At 41.2% G+C, this 15597-nt stretch overlaps 1 protein-coding gene across 7 annotated transcripts in view; it reads right to left on the reverse strand.

Moving 5' to 3' along the window:
• ABCC9 (ATP binding cassette subfamily C member 9) overlaps positions 1–15163 on the reverse strand; it is a 131194-nt gene extending 116031 nt beyond the window's left edge. For 2 of the 7 annotated variants that reach the window (XM_058282879.2, XM_058282877.2), the window contains exons 1-5: positions 14956–15120; positions 11848–11972; positions 10869–11030; positions 8116–8257; positions 877–998 (exon numbers count right to left, since the gene is read on the reverse strand). In XM_058282879.2, the coding sequence (XP_058138862.1) occupies positions 877–998; positions 8116–8257; positions 10869–11010 (406 nt within the window). In that variant the 5' untranslated portion in view covers positions 11011–11030; positions 11848–11972; positions 14956–15120. Of the gene's footprint in view, positions 1–876; positions 999–8115; positions 8258–10868; positions 11031–11847; positions 11973–14955 lie in introns of all 7 variants that reach the window. The other 5 variants (XM_058282880.2, XM_071210212.1, XM_058282878.1 and 2 more) reach the window with 4 other exon arrangements.
• Positions 15164–15597: the final 434 nt, after the last annotated feature.

A 15597-nucleotide genomic window follows, 5' to 3' on the forward strand; every position in this document is an offset into this window, starting at 1 on the left:
TGAAAAATGTTAAGAGGGAAAACTCTGTGTGCAAGATGGGTAAAATGGGAACTCTGTTCCTCCTGCTAGATGTTTCTATAAATCGACAATGGCTCTAAAAAGTTAAGAAAAAGAAAAGAATTGTAGGAGCTCATTCACACAAACACTTCTGCCTCCAATGGCAGGAGACCCCCAAATCCTGGGCCGTCATCCCCGGTCCCCGTCTACCCCCATCTCCACTCTTCATGGAAACTGTACACCGAGGCACACAAGACATGGGCCAGGGTACTGACTGTACAAATCGGGATGTTTAATCCGTTCTGCGGAAGCCAGAAAGAATATCAGGAGGGCGTGCGGGCGTCTTAGTGCCGCAGGACCAGGAGCGGGAGGGGACGGGAGGCCACTGCGCCTGGGCTCCGGCGGCTGCTTCTCAGGGCGGCAGGCGGGCCCTGGGCCGGGGGCAGGCTCTGCTGGCAGGGGCCCCTGATCCAGGGGCAAGCGAGGCCCCCCAGCCCAGCAGGGAAAGGGCTGGGCCCCTGGGAAAGTCTCAGGACTCCAAGGCGGAGGCAGAGCCCCCCACGGAGGAGACGCCTCGGGCCTCTCGAGAGCCCTGCTTCTCAGAGACCAGTCCCTCGGGCCGGAGGGGAGCACCTTGCCCCCCGCGCCTGCCCCCCGCAGTCCAACCCCCCACGAGGGGCAGAGACTGGAGAAGACGCCAGGAGGGCACGCAGGCTTCAGGGCCTAGAGGGGCGCCGCTGATCTTCACGTCGAGGGGGCAAGGGAAGGGCTGAGGGCTGCGGGTCCCCCACGCTGCCCACTCCCCACCTGCTCTGGGAGTAAAAAGAAACAAACAGTAGAAATTCTCAGGAAAAGCAAACAACACCGGATCTCACTTACCTAAGAGTAATTTAGGAAAATTCGATGTTTCGATGTTATGGTAATAGACGATCGACGTGGTGGTGGCAACGAACCCCATGACGGCTGGCATGAAGAGGTGCAGCTGCCGCGACTCGCACTGTCTGCGGAGAAGAGCGCAGGGTCAGCGGCTGCAGCCGCGGCTCCGGGGAGCTGCGCGCTCACGTCCATTTACGCTCCTGCTCTCTCTTAGAAACAAGACGTTTAAAATGGAGAATGCAGTCGTAGTGGCTCAGAGAACAGATGAAGGAAGACTACGTAGGGAGGCATAATTCTGCAGGTTTATCCTAACGTGGGAGGCTCTGTATATCCAGCCAAAATGACACCTGCCAACGCCTTCAACAACAAAAATCGATAACGATTCCTCCACAGAGAGGCAGACGCGCTGAAATAATTTAACGACTAAATTAAGTAGAACAAGCAATTGACCACGAAATCAAATGAATGTGAAAAATAACGTGCATCCCTTTGGCAGCTTTCCTCCACGGTGCCGTCTTCGGTGAGTCCTCCTTTCTCCTTCATTCATCCAACAGGTCCGTATTTCCTGGTCCAGGTGCCGTATTCGGGCAGGAATGCAGCCATGAGAAAGACCACAAGTCTTACAGTCTACCAGGAATACCAGTGTCAAAGAGCACATGATAACCAGTGGGAGCGTTCAGAGCTAGCATCTGGGACAGAGAAAGCTTAGGAAGGAGGCGAATTTTAAACCAAGAACTTAAGAATGAGGAATGACTACCCAGAGGAAGGAGAGAGAAAGATGGCTCCAGGCAGAGGGTCTAGCACGAGCAAAGGTCCTGGGGCAAGAGGCAGTGAGAAGTGTTCAGAGATGTGCAAGCCATTCAGTCTGGCTGCAAGGAGCTTAGTCTTCACTGTGAGGACAAGAGAAAGCTTCTGCTGGACTGCAGATAGAACAGGGTCGGATTTGCACATTAGGTAGGCTCAACTCCATTTGCAATAAAAACACCACAGAGTAAAGCATTTAAACATTCCTCAGATTACTTAGATATGTTAGTGCCGAAATGGTTTAGAGAAGAAAGTGACTAATTAGTTCAAGACTTGGGGAAAGGGGAACATTTGGGATAGTCATTTCAGAATCTTTATGGTCAACGGTGGGAAATGAAATATAAAGAAGAGTGTACCAGGCAGGAAAGTGGTGGAAGGGCATTTTAAAGGGATGGAACAGAAGGGCCAATACTCTGAAGCAAGAAAAAATATAATGTATTCGAAACTGTAAGCAGTTTAATATTCTTAAAATAGAAATTTTCAGGTAAGGTTTATCATGAATGGCTTTGCATAGTAAGGAGATAGAATCAGATTCTGTGAAAAATGGAAATCCTTTAAATTGTTAAGTAGCATGGTCAGATTTGGGTTTTAGACAAATCATTCTGATGATAATGTGAATGAAGAATTTGATATGTAGTATATGGGTTTGTGTTAGGAGGAGGGAAAATGGAAGGAAGGAAAGGAATTAGAAAATGACTAGTATAGTTCACAGGCAAGAGGATGAAGACCTGAATCAAACTTTGGAATTAGTAACCTGCAGGGATTCATAGAGTTGGAAAATATTAATTGTTAAGATGTACAGGACTTTAATAGTGTTAGGGTAACTAGGTGATGGAGATGGAAAAGCACAGGACAATCCCGGGGAGCTGGGATGGACAGGACATGGCAGATGGAGATTTTTAAGAGGAAGAGCAGACTGCAGAGAGGAAGTTTCAGGAGGATGAGTAGGTTGTGAAATGCCTAGGAAAAATGCAGAGGGAGTTTATGTAGCGATTTGGACCATTATCATGGACATAATTTGCAATAATTAATATAAACATGGTAATGCAAATACCAAAGTACAATGTAGCATAAAAGCTGACTTAAAAACTTTCACCTCCCAGAAATTGCTCAAAATAGTCAAGAGGAAAAGTTGGAAATAAATATTTCATCAATTTAGAAATTAGGGAATGCTTCTAATAAGTTTTGATAATCGAATCAAAAAAGTAAATTTACAAAACACTTTCTGAATATTTAGAAAACCAGGAAGATTTCAGGGGGTCAATGAGTTTGAATTGAAAATTCAAAAAAGCATTATTCTTGTGGGGACCCGTTGGTGCGAGTGTGCTCTATTTATTAAATAATACTCAGTACAGTGTGGACTTGGTAAGGGGTCCATGGCTCTCACCTGACTGGCAGAGGGGTCTGTGGACCACCAAAGGGTAAGAGTCCCTGCAAACCCATGCTGGTATTTTCATCAGAACTGCTATGGCTTTCTTAGTGCTCCAGTTACAAAGATGCTCAGGTTTTGTGTGGTGCCCCAAGCCTGCTATTAGCACTGCTATTTTTGGAGAGTGATTTGCAGACCTCGATGTTTTGGTAGGAATACACACATCCCATTATAGCAGAGTATCTTTAGTCAGAAAATTAGGAAGAAAATCAAGAAAGGATTATGTCATGGAGGACAAAAGAATAATTTTAAAAGACAATGATTAACATCAAAATAAAGCCTGAATAGATTATTGCCTGCCCCAATCAAGAGGGCAGAGTGAGAAGTTTCAGGGCTTCATCCCCACCACACACAAAGACACATTCAGGCTTTGAAACGCTGAAAATTGGCAGAAATATTTCTCTCGAAGCTCCAGAAAACAGTTAAAGGATTGCAGAAACAGGGCAAGCACTGAAACAAGACAAAGACACTTTAAAGTGTAGGGTCTTGTGGTGCCACGGTTGGCGCCACCCCCACCACCTCCCCAGCTCGGCATGAAGCCAGCCGGCACTTCACCAGGTGTGGGTCAGGAAAAGGCAGAGCACACTGTGAATATATTGGGAAACTGGCTATCTGGCCCAGTCTTTCTGGGAGCAGCCTGAGGGACTGGACCAGGACCCTGGCTGCAGACTTGCCACTCAGAACTGATGGACGCTGGGAGAGCAGTCAAGTCGTGGCTGCCTCAGGCAGGGGTTTGTTGGTTCTAGGACATACAGTGCAGTGCCCAGCATCAGGAGGAAAGTATTTCCTAGGGAGGAAGGGGAATTCCTAGGGCCACCAATGCCTACCCAAGACAAGCTGCATGCCCAGAAAGGATGGGGAAGTCCCTACATTTTGGCCTCAAGCTAGTCTCTAAACTCACTGTCTGGGTAAGCTTTGAAGGAGAACACTCTCTTAGGTCAACCTACAAAGACTGAAAAGTGGGTTTCTTTCTTCCCATCTTTTTTCTTGTTAGTTTCTGGCATTCAAGGAAAGCTTTGACATAGCACTAGTTGGATACAAGCTTGAGGAACATATGCCTCAGAGTCTACATTCCAGCAACAACACATTAAAGTATCAAAACATCTAGGTTTCAACACAAGATTACAAAACATACAAAGAAACAAGAAGCAATGACCCAGGCAAAGGAGAAGATTAAAGCATTAGAAGTCATTAACGAGGAGGATCAGACCTGAGACATATCAGCTAAAGACTTGTGGGGAAAACATGGTCCTAAATATGCTCAAAGAATTAAAGGAAACCATGGACAAAGAACTAAATGAAATCAGGAAAATGATAGATGAACACAAAGTGAATAGCAGTATAGATGCGGGGATTATGAAAAGAAATCAAACAGAGCTGAAGACCACAGAAATTTTAAAAAATTCTCTAGAGGGGTACAACAGTAGATTCTTTCTGACAGAAAAGCAATCAGTGAACTTGAAGATAAAACTACTGAAATCACCCAGTCTCAGGAGAAGAAGGAAGAAAAAAGAAAGAAAAATTAACAGAGCCTGAGGAACCTTGAGACACCATCAAGCATACCAACATAAGCATTCTGGAGTCCCAGAAGGAGAAGAGAGTGAGAAAGGGGCAAAGAGACTAATCAAAGAAATAATGGCTGAAAACTTCCCAAGTTTAACGAAAGACATAAATATATACATCCAAGATACTGAATAAAATCAAAACAGAATAAACTCAAGTAGACCCATGCTGTGGCATATTGTAAGCAAGCTGTGGAATGCCAGAGATGAAGAGAATTCTTAAAGCCACAAGACAAACAACACGTCACTTACAAGGAAGCCTCAAGAGATTAGTGTCAATTTTTCATCTGAAACCATGGAGGCAAAAAGGAAGTGGAATGACATTAAAAGTTCTGAAAGCAAAACATTTCCAACCAAGAATTCTAGATCTGGCAAAACTGTCTTTCAAAAATGAGGGAGATATTAAGACATTTCTAGATAAACAAAAGCTGAGGGAGTTTGTCAACAATAGACCAGCTCTATAAGAGAAGCTAAAATGAGTTCTGCAGGTTGAAAAGAAAGGCTGATAGACAATATTGAAGCTACATGAAGAAATAAAAATCCCTGGTAAGGGTAACAACAGGGTTAAGCATAAATGCCAATACTATTGTATTTTTAGTTTGTATAATAATTCCACGTTTTATTTCCTACAGGATCTTAAAAACAAATGCATAAAATGTAATGAGAAATCAGTGGTTTGGGACTCAATGTATAAACAAGTACTTGGTCACAAGTACTACATAAAGATGGGGGGACAGAGAGGTACAGGAACATAGTTGATATTTATTATTGACCTTAAGTTGGATTCAGAGCGAACGAGATTGTTACTGACTCAGGATGTTAAATTCACGCCCCATGGTAACTACAAAGAAAATATCAAGGAACATGCAATGGAGGGTTAATGCAAAATCCACGCAGGGTTTCTGTTTGGGGAGATGAGAACATGTTAGTAAGGGAAGTTAGTGAGGATACTGCAACATAGTGAATGTGATTAATCTCCCTGAACAGTTGTGGTTGAAATGGGAAAGTTTATATTCAATATATGTTCCCAGAAAGAAAGAGAGAGAGTGCAAGTAAACAGGAAATGAAAATTAAATTCAGTACATGGTCCTGGACAGGATCTAATGAGAGAGAAGAAAGCTTGCTTATTATTGGTACATATGAAAAAACTGAAATATGATATGATTTATATCAATGTTCAATTTCTTGAACTTTATAACTTCATTTAACTGGGTTACATAAGAGAATAACCTTGTTCTTTGAAAATGTCCATCGCAGTATTAAGTGTTCAAGGAGTATGATACATACAGCCTACACTAAAGTGTTCAGAAAATGAATTAATAGGTAGATGGATTGGTAGAAATATATGGCAAATGTGGCAGAATCTCAATATTGGTAACTCTAGGCAGCTGAGTTCTCTGTATGGGATTTGTATTGTTTTTGTAAATGTCCTGTAAGTTTGAAAGTATTTCAAAAGAAAAAGGTTTTTTTAAAAGCCTCAATAAAAACACAATAGTGGAAGATTTGAAATCACTATTAAATATTAATAGTATAAAATAATCAAGAATACATAGGATTTTGATCATCTACAGGTTCAGTATGTTTTTTCCTCCTACAAAGAGTATATATTATTTTCTTATACTCATGAAATATTTATAAAATTAATCAGAAATTTAACTATAATGAAATTATAAAAATTATGAAAAGTAATCCTTTTATAGATTACATTCTCTAATAATTAGTCAATAAAATTAGAACTAAAGGGCAAACGGAAAATGACTTCTGTACCTTAGGAAAGAATCTTACTTGGAACCACAAATCAGTTAGATTGAAATGGGAAGGAGAATACTTCCTACAAAAACCTGTGCGCCACAGATAAGGATGTCACAGGCAGAAGAAAAAATCAGTAGCTCTAAATGTTTGTATTACTAAAAAAGGAAAAACAAATATTAAATTAAGGAATTCTAAAAGATCAAACTAAAAAAATTTAGTTAATTAGACTAAAAGTTGAAATTATCAAAGCAATTTCCAGGATAGGACAGGGCAGGAAAAAGAGCAAACTAAATGCGGGAGTTCAAAAGTAACTAGAAGCTGACCTTTGAGAAGCCTTGCTAGAAGGGGCAAAGGGCAGTCCTCCGTAGCTGTACAGTAGGAGGGAATAAGAGCACGGGAATCTTTTGGGTTGTTGGTTGGCTTTTAGGATAGACTCTGGTTTCCCTACCACTATAAAACAAGTATCTGACATTCGCAGATGTCATCATTATTACTAGTTCAGGCCTCTATTCTAAGTCTCTGGCTATATCTACATATCAACCAAGGGGCTGGAAGAAAAGGTCACCCTTGCCCAGATGATGCCAAGTTTCTGAGAAATATGGGCTGAGCTGTCTTCCAATTTATACCTACCCAGAGCAACAGGTGGAGTCAGCCTATATGTTAAGGCAAGAAAGAATTTAGACTAGAATCAATTATGCTAATACCATAAAGACTTGGGGCAAAGGGTTTTAAACAGTTATTAATAAGATAAAATCAGTCCCTTAAGCTTCTAAATGGTTAGAGGGGTATCATCTCTTTCTTTTTGTCAGAAACGGTTCACATATGCAAATAGTCGTCATTAAGGTATTACAAAGTAGCTGGATCCTTGACAAACGCTGAGAAGTCTCAATCTTTGTTAAATGCAATAGAAAAACGTAAACAGATAAAAGGAGAGGTTCTTAGGTAAGAAAAAAAGACAATCTTTGGAGCTTTCTTTTAAGAACTTCAGAGATCTAGTATCAATTCTTCAACAAAAGGCATAACATTGTGATAAAAATTTTCTCTTACTTGAGTTTTTTTTTACTAATAATTTCCCCCCAAATTTTTCAGGTTTATAAATAGAATTCATTATATTCTAACTACTTAATATGAAATTTCTGTTATAAGGATTTTTAAATTCCCTCAAAAATACGGGTTTTATGACAAATTCAGATTTTAAAATGTTTCATGCATTGCCTCAATTTGTTGCTATAATCTAAACTGGTTCTCAGACTTCTTTAATGTCTGCTTCATCTGTCTTTGGCTCTTTACAAAATAAGTTGAAACATCTGGGGAATGACTAATATACTTATAAGTGGTTAGATGGCTTTTAGGTCTATATGTCCACAGAGAAATTCTCTATACCTATGTTTAAGGATGAGGTAAACAGCAAAGTGTCTAAAAGGAGAGAGGAACTTTCTGCAAGGGCTACAAAGATCAGGGAACAAAAAGTTAGTGCATTAAGGAGAACAAGTCACTAGTCTGAAAATGTGTGTTAGAGAATTCTGTAGCAACACAAAAATACGGGCCACACCCCTGATTACAGTATAAAATAGGTAGCAGCTGTCATTTCTACGAGCTATGTCCAAAGTCCCACCTGATATGCTCTTAGCTCCCCTCCATCTCAACACACCCACTGACACAGTGTAATCACATGAGCTAAATGAAGTAACTTACGAGTCAGACACAATGCCTTGAGCTATTTCACAAACATGCACGAATAGGAGAGCAAAGGTAAGAATCCATCTCAGGTTATGTCCAGGAAAATGGAGCCATGTGTTGTGATGAATTTGTACTTTTGAGCTTTGGCTTCCCCACCCTGAAAGATGTAAGAGAGAGAGAGAAATGCAGGATCAATTATGGTCATAGATATCATTTACATTTGTTGGGGAACATTCCTGAAACTTTAGTGGTTTCTAGGGTAGCAATGGAACACCGGGCCTATTTTCGCTATGTTAAAAAAACAACAATTACAATTAATTTTCCCAAGACTTCCCAGGCCAGTAAACACCTTAACATTTGTTGCCTGGCTCAGGAGTAACAGCAGCTCTGGGGGGCAACATGGCCAAAAGCATGCTAATCATAAACCTTAAATAACAAGTTTCAGATTCATTCAAAAGGAAAACAAATTAATGACCAAAAAAAAAAAAAGCAATTTGGCATCTAAGATTTTTCAAAATATGGCATCTATGGGGGATCTAACCAAAAGACATATTTGGTAAGGAAATATGGGATTCACTATTGAGGTAAGACTTAATTATATGCATATCATATGACAAAAATGATAACCCATGGCTCAGCCAGCATCATCCAACAAGTGGTACTGATAACTTTCTCAAAGAAAGTCAAAGTAAAAATGTTGCACACTGATGATGAACTTGAAAGCAAGCTCAAGGGCATTATAGGTTCACCTTTAGCTCATCCCTGCAGAAAATACTCAAGATAATCTTTTAGTGAAATTTTGATGGTTTCCTCTCAAAATTATAGAGTAATGCCAATTCACGGGTAGGATACCAGGAACAGATCCCACTTTTGTCTCCTTTTGTTGCCCTTTTCGCCCCTCTTCCCCCCCCCCCCCCCCCCCCCCCCCCGTTAGAGAGGCCCAACACAGTTATTTTAAGAAGTATAGGTACAGGTAAAAGAATGAGGGTTTTGTGCTTAAAATATTGCTGGGAGGATTTTATATAAAAATAAAATGAACCCCTCAAGCATTCTTAAAAAAACTGATTCATGTCCTAGTTGTTGCCAAATGTATTTCGTTACTGGAATGTTAATTACATTTAACATATTCTGCTAGAATTTTTGTTGCAAACTTGCAGGAAGCTCTGCGCCTTTAATACAGCATTATACTTTTTCTTGTATCTGATACTTCTTTGAGATTTTTTCAGTCTTTATGGTCCCTCACTGACTTAAGTAGGCAATGTTATAAACTAACATATTGAGTTTTTCTCCAGAATTTCCTGCCTACAATATCCACACCAATTCAACTCGATGCAAATGTCACTGTTGCCAGCCTCTGTGCTGGGTGCTAGGGTGCTAGGGATACAAAAATGAATGCCACAGTCTTTCCTCTTAAGCTAACTGAATGTAAAAAAAAAAAAAAAAGGAATTATTAGCTATAGAATTGCAATAAAAAATGCAGGTTCTACTTTTGGCTGAAGGGCATTCTTAATGTCCTACAAATAATGCCAATATACAACTAGTATCTCTACCTATGGCTTCTATGGTCCCAATATACCTAGAGTGTTTATACATTTGTTTAACCTGGATATCTATGTATAAAAAGTTACGACAGTTTGCTATATGTCATATGACTGAAATTCTTCAATGATAGAATAATGACAGGCACATAGTTGGCTCTCAATAAATATTAGTTAAATGAATGAATGAAGGTATTCATATTATTTTAAGCCTTTCTTTAAAGCATATTCCTAAATTATGCTATTTTCTTAAAAAGCCTGATGACTTTTTTCATATTTAGGATATAGTTTTATGGGCAATAAAATTATGGATGGGAATATTAAGCATCAAATTCTAAACAGAGTTACCTCTTGTGGAGGGATAGGAACAGAGGCTATAGAAAGAGAAACAGAACTAGGGAAGAGGTATGCAGAAGGATTCCCTTGTAATCTTACTGTTACATTCCATAAGATTCCATTCTATTATTTATTAGTCATGGGCATTTTTATATACTGAAAATATTTATAATTTAAAAAAATTAAATGGTCTATTTTGGTTATTTGGGGGGATAGGGTCACACAAATGGTACATAATTGCTCTGAATAACTGGATTCTATATATATAAAAACTGAAAAAGGACAGGGGAAACTGTACTATTAACTCCTTCCCCAATTCTTTGCAAAACTACTCTTTCCAAAACACACCCACATCACCCCTACTTTAATTTATACACTTTATGTCCTTCAAGACCCCGAACATGTCACTCTCTGGGCTCTCTCCTCCACCAACCCAAGGAGAGTTAGTTGTTCTAGCAGGTTAATGCCAGGATAACACATTCCTGTACTCTAAGTGGCCTGGGGCAGTGTGCTACACTGAGTTCTCCTGACTTTGGCGCACCTGTTTCTGGGGACTGGTGCCCAAAGGCAAGCACAGTGCCTTGCCCATTTCCCATTCCCTTCACCTAGCATGCAGCCAGTACTCAATAATTGCTTTATCTCTATCTCATGTACTCAGCTCTTTCCATCTTAAAAATAAAACTGCTGCTACTACCTGAAGAGCATCCTTTAGCAGACATGTGCCCTTTATTTCACCTGCAGCACAGCCAATGCCAAAAATATTAGGAATTAGAAAAGAAAACACTTGCTTCTTTTCTCATAGACTTTAGTATTAACTTTCATGTTGGAGAAGCCAAGTCAACAGTGCACTAAATCTCAGCTACTAACAGGACATATGAGCATTAAATTACTTACCAATAAACAATATTGGAAAAGTGATAAACAACAAGAAAACATGAGGGACCAGGTTGAGGGCATCCACAAAGCATGGATTTTCCAACACATCACCGCGGATCTCATATGAAGAAATGTTGTTACCACAAAATGAAAGGCTCATTTCTTCTTATATAGTTTACTCTAAAAGTGAGAGAAAAGAGAAATAAATGAGCCTCTTGTTATTAAACGCTTATAAAATTGTTGCCTTTTAGAGGGGTCATATCACATAGTTAATACCTTTTACTTTTACAGTTGAAGAAATAGGTAAATGTATGACAATGGATTTGAGAGCTTCTTACAAAGGGCTTATAGTTTCTATAAAGTCCCTGTTTCCATTGCTTTTTTAAAGAGAAAAATCTTAATTTGAAAATATTTATTTTAACTTATAAAATGTATAATAATTAATACCTATCTATAAGTGGTACCTCAGAGGAGTGTTTGTATGACTAAAATGACTTCAAAGAACAACAAAAAAAGGTGATATATTAAGAAAAATTAAGAGGAAAATGTAAACCCAATGACTAAAAAGTAAAAAAAAAAAGGTATAATGCCAAATCCTTTTCCATGTTTATTCATTGATAATGCAGTAACCAACAACTTTCACTGGACACAATTTCCTGAAAATATCCTTAATAGCAGAAAATTGTAGTACACAGAGACCAAGGTGCCTGCAAACAGCCTCTCTCTGAATAATATTAAAACCAAGTAATTTGGACAAATTAAATAGAACTCAAGTGACACGTTAAAGAAATTACACAGGCCCCATCATCAGAGAATATTCTTATAAGAAATGTATACTACTTAAGTTTTGAAATGAAGGATGTCTGTTAATTGGAAACCAGCATCCATTAGAATAAAAGTAGATGAGTTTAGCAGGGTTGAGATTTTGGCTTTTATGCTTAGTGAAATGGAGAGCCACTGGAGATTGTGAGTAGAGGAGTAACTTGCTCTGACTTACATTTTAAATTGCTCCTCTCATTGATGGGCAGAAACAGATAGTAGAGGGACAAGAATCTGCTTGTCAAAATACTACTGCGAAATTCCAGCAAGACTTTAGTAATCGTCATAAACAATATTTTTTTCCTAGAAAGAAAGAGGGTTACACAGAAAAGATTGGTAATAGTAAGTAAACTGTTGGAGAAATGAAACTTCATGAGAAGCTTTTTGAAAGCATTAAATGAATAGTTAGCAAGTCCATGTATTTACAGTCTATAAATGCTTACACTGAATCCCTTTCACAAATTATTTGGAAAAATCCTTTCATTGATATATCAATTATATGCCTTATAGTTGAGACACTTCTTACTTTTTTTAAAAAAGATTATATATATTTTTAAAACTTAGGACAAGGTTTAAATTTGGTAAATCCTTACAAACTATATGAGCATAAGCTGAAATAAAATGATCAGAATAGATGAGATTTAAAAAATAACAGTAAAATGGAAGTTATAAGTTCATATGAGTTGTATGTTAGTTGTATTTCTGATAAGGATGGAAAAGTGGAAACTAAAAAAATTGCTAGTTAATGAAAATTTTCAGACTACTTCCTTTATTAAATAGGAACACAACGGAAAATTTAAGCCCACTCTTAATTCAAACACATGAATAAACTGTTTCCAAGCATGAACCAGAAAATAATTTTTTACTTAACCTACTTTTATAATTTTACCTAAAATTATAATATTCCAATTGGCCACATTTGTAAACCTTGTTATTCAGTAATTATCATCGAACCAGGTGCTAATGATTAACCTAAATCTGCATCCTCTGTTAGCTATAAGCATTGTCTGCCTAATACTTTAATCAGTTCTAAAACCTATCAATAAAGAAACCTTTGGATAAATGTTCTGTAACTGTGGAAAGAAACGATCATAAAAGCACAATCACCTAAAAACTTTTAAGTACATGTTCAGCCCTCTACAAATGTCAGGGATTCTAGGCCATTTAATTAATTCACTCTCAAAACACTGGATGCTGACCACGTGCTAGCACCGGGATTCCCACAATGCACAAGAGAGTCCCTGTGGTCTGTGGGAGAGCACCTGAGCTACAACAGCTCTTGGCACAATGTAGCGGCACATGATCGGAAAGATGGATACATTCACAATGGCAATCACTCTAAGGTGCATGCTTCCAACTGATCCAATAAAAGTCTTAGAATGATTTCTTCCTTCGCATGATCACTAACCCCACATTTCCTCCTGGCTCCCAACCCATCCACCGCCTCTCACACATCTTTGCTTCTGCCTTCTCCTCTTTCAACGCCGCCCTCTTCCCCCCCTTCAACCCCTCCCTTCTCAAACATCCAGTGTGCTTGTGACACTTCCTACCAGCCTACATTACAACCCAACATGGCCAAAAAAAGGGAAGGAGTAAAAGCAGATATGTTTATAATCATGTGTGTTTGTCAAAGGCATTTTAGTCAATCAGGATTTGTAACTAATTCTTAACTTTCCAAAGGTCATGCAGCACTTCGCTCCCCAGAACACACCATCAAGCCAGGAAGCCTTGGGAAGGATATCAAGCGCTGCTCCTGTTGGCTAAACTCAGGCCCCCGACACCCTTCAGCCCCTGCCCTGCTGGAGCTGTCTGGTTCAGCCAGCACTGACAAAGGCCCAGAGAGGAGAAGGCGAGGGAAGAGAGGTGGGGCGGGGGGGACGGGGACGACACCGGGGAACAGGGACACACAACTTCTTCCTCCCCGCTGAAAGGTGTTCAAGTGCTTATGTGTCAGGAGGCTTAGGAGGACTCGACTGAATGAACATAACAAGCAAAGATCAAAAGTGAAACTTTGGCGGTGGGGATGCTCTGTAGAGCAGAAAACATATAATGAAAACACTCTGATGACCTGACTTATGGTTACATGGCCCAAAATACTACCCTTGCTGTTTGTATTCCTTGAAACGAAGTGCCACAATCCTAGGACTGACACAATTTGGATTTAGCTTCTGGATATAATTACTGACCTATCCATTCTGTTGGTTCCTCTGTGAAAAAGGAACAGATATGTGATTAAATTTTAAAAAGACGGCAAAAGTGTTAAGGTATATCAGATACCAGCCTCTCTTTTGGACATAGACTACAAGTGAAACAAGTGAAAACTAGCACTCTTTTCTGTTCATCCAGCAGAAAGTGTCAATTCTAACCGGAGAGCAACCATAGAGGAGGTAAAATGCCGAGGAAAACATGCTAAAAGCAATGTAAAAGATTTCATTCTACCATGAAACAAGTCATTATCTAATTTTCCGTGATTAACCAAATTGATGTTATGAGAAGCATGGCATTTTAAAGATTTGCTTAGGGCTTTATCAATCTCTAGGCATTTTCAGGATGGCAATCACAATGCCAGCGTTTATGCTTTAAAAACTTGGGAAGAACCATCAGTTGATGGTTCACAAAACATAAACTAGACGGTAACTGTCTGTCACCTATCTATCCCCCTATGCCAGATCCAGTTTGGAAAATTACTAGCCTAACATGACCACTCACTTCTGACTGAGCCTGATACGAGTTCACCCGTTTACTCTTCACTGGTTGCCAGGTTCTATCGCACACCAAAGGAAATGGATTCCTTCAACAGTCACAGCAATGGGATTCTGAAAAATCTCAAACTGAACAAATAAAGCACAACCTAAAGAAATACCTCGGGCAGTCGCCCGATGCGGCTTCTAACCCCCGAGCGTGCTCTGGTGCTACCGTCAAAACTTCGCCCTCCTGCCCCGTAAATGTCCAACCCCGACGCAGGACCCCTGAAAAGCAGATCGTAACAAAAAGCTAGAAAGCGACTTGGTGACCCACACAAGGAGTGCCTACGAGAAAGAAATGGAAAAGAACCTCTGGCAGTGTCCGCGGTCGCTTTCAGCAGCAGCCGGCCGAATTGGGGAAGGAGAGAGGGAAACCCGATCCCTCCTCCCCTCTGCGGTCCAGGCCGATCCCTGGATCCTGGACGCGGCGATCGCGTCCAGCGAAGCGCGATGGGGCCGCGACGGGGCCCCCACCTCGGAGGTGCTGGGTCCCTCTTAAACATTTTTAAGGACCTTTACGCAAAAGACGCGGACTCACTTACTCGGAAGGCAGAGTTTCCCTGGCCGGGCCGGGCCCCGCGGCGCGCCGGGCGGGCTATTTTTAGGGCGCTGGGAGCTCAGCTGCCGCCTGCTCTCGAGTTTCCAGGCTGCGCCAACTGCTCCGGGGCCGCGGCGGCCGCGGCGGCCGCGGCGACTCGGCGCACGACACTGGGCAGGAGCCCCGCGCGCGGCGCCCTGGGCGCCGGACCCTCCCCACGCGCCGCGGCCCGCCGGCCCCCCTGCAGCCGCCGGGTCTCGCCAGCCCACAGCAGAGGCGCCCCCCCCGACCTCGGGAGACCCACGTTGTCCTAACTACGACTCAGGGATTCACCGGAGTCGGGGTTTGCGGGTCCAGACCCGCGCGCCACTCACGTGTGGGTCTATAGGTTCACGCTCGGGGCGCATCCTTTTATTAGCCACATAAGGAAGTGGATTTGGGGGGGCTGGCTTTTCCCCCTGAGTGGATCAGGGCAAAGAAGGGCCCGCTTCCAGGCAGAGGAACATTCTAGGCGTGAGAATGTGCTCAAGGGGCAGCGCGGGCTCTGCCCGCACCTCGCCCGCAGCTGCCGAGACAACCTGGCCACGCCTGGGCACCGGCCGCCACGCGCCAGACCCGCACCACCCCCCCCCAGGCTCCCCAAAAG

Source organism: Dasypus novemcinctus, chromosome 20, assembly GCF_030445035.2.
Source record: "Dasypus novemcinctus isolate mDasNov1 chromosome 20, mDasNov1.1.hap2, whole genome shotgun sequence".
Lineage (NCBI taxonomy): Eukaryota > Metazoa > Chordata > Mammalia > Cingulata > Dasypodidae > Dasypus > Dasypus novemcinctus.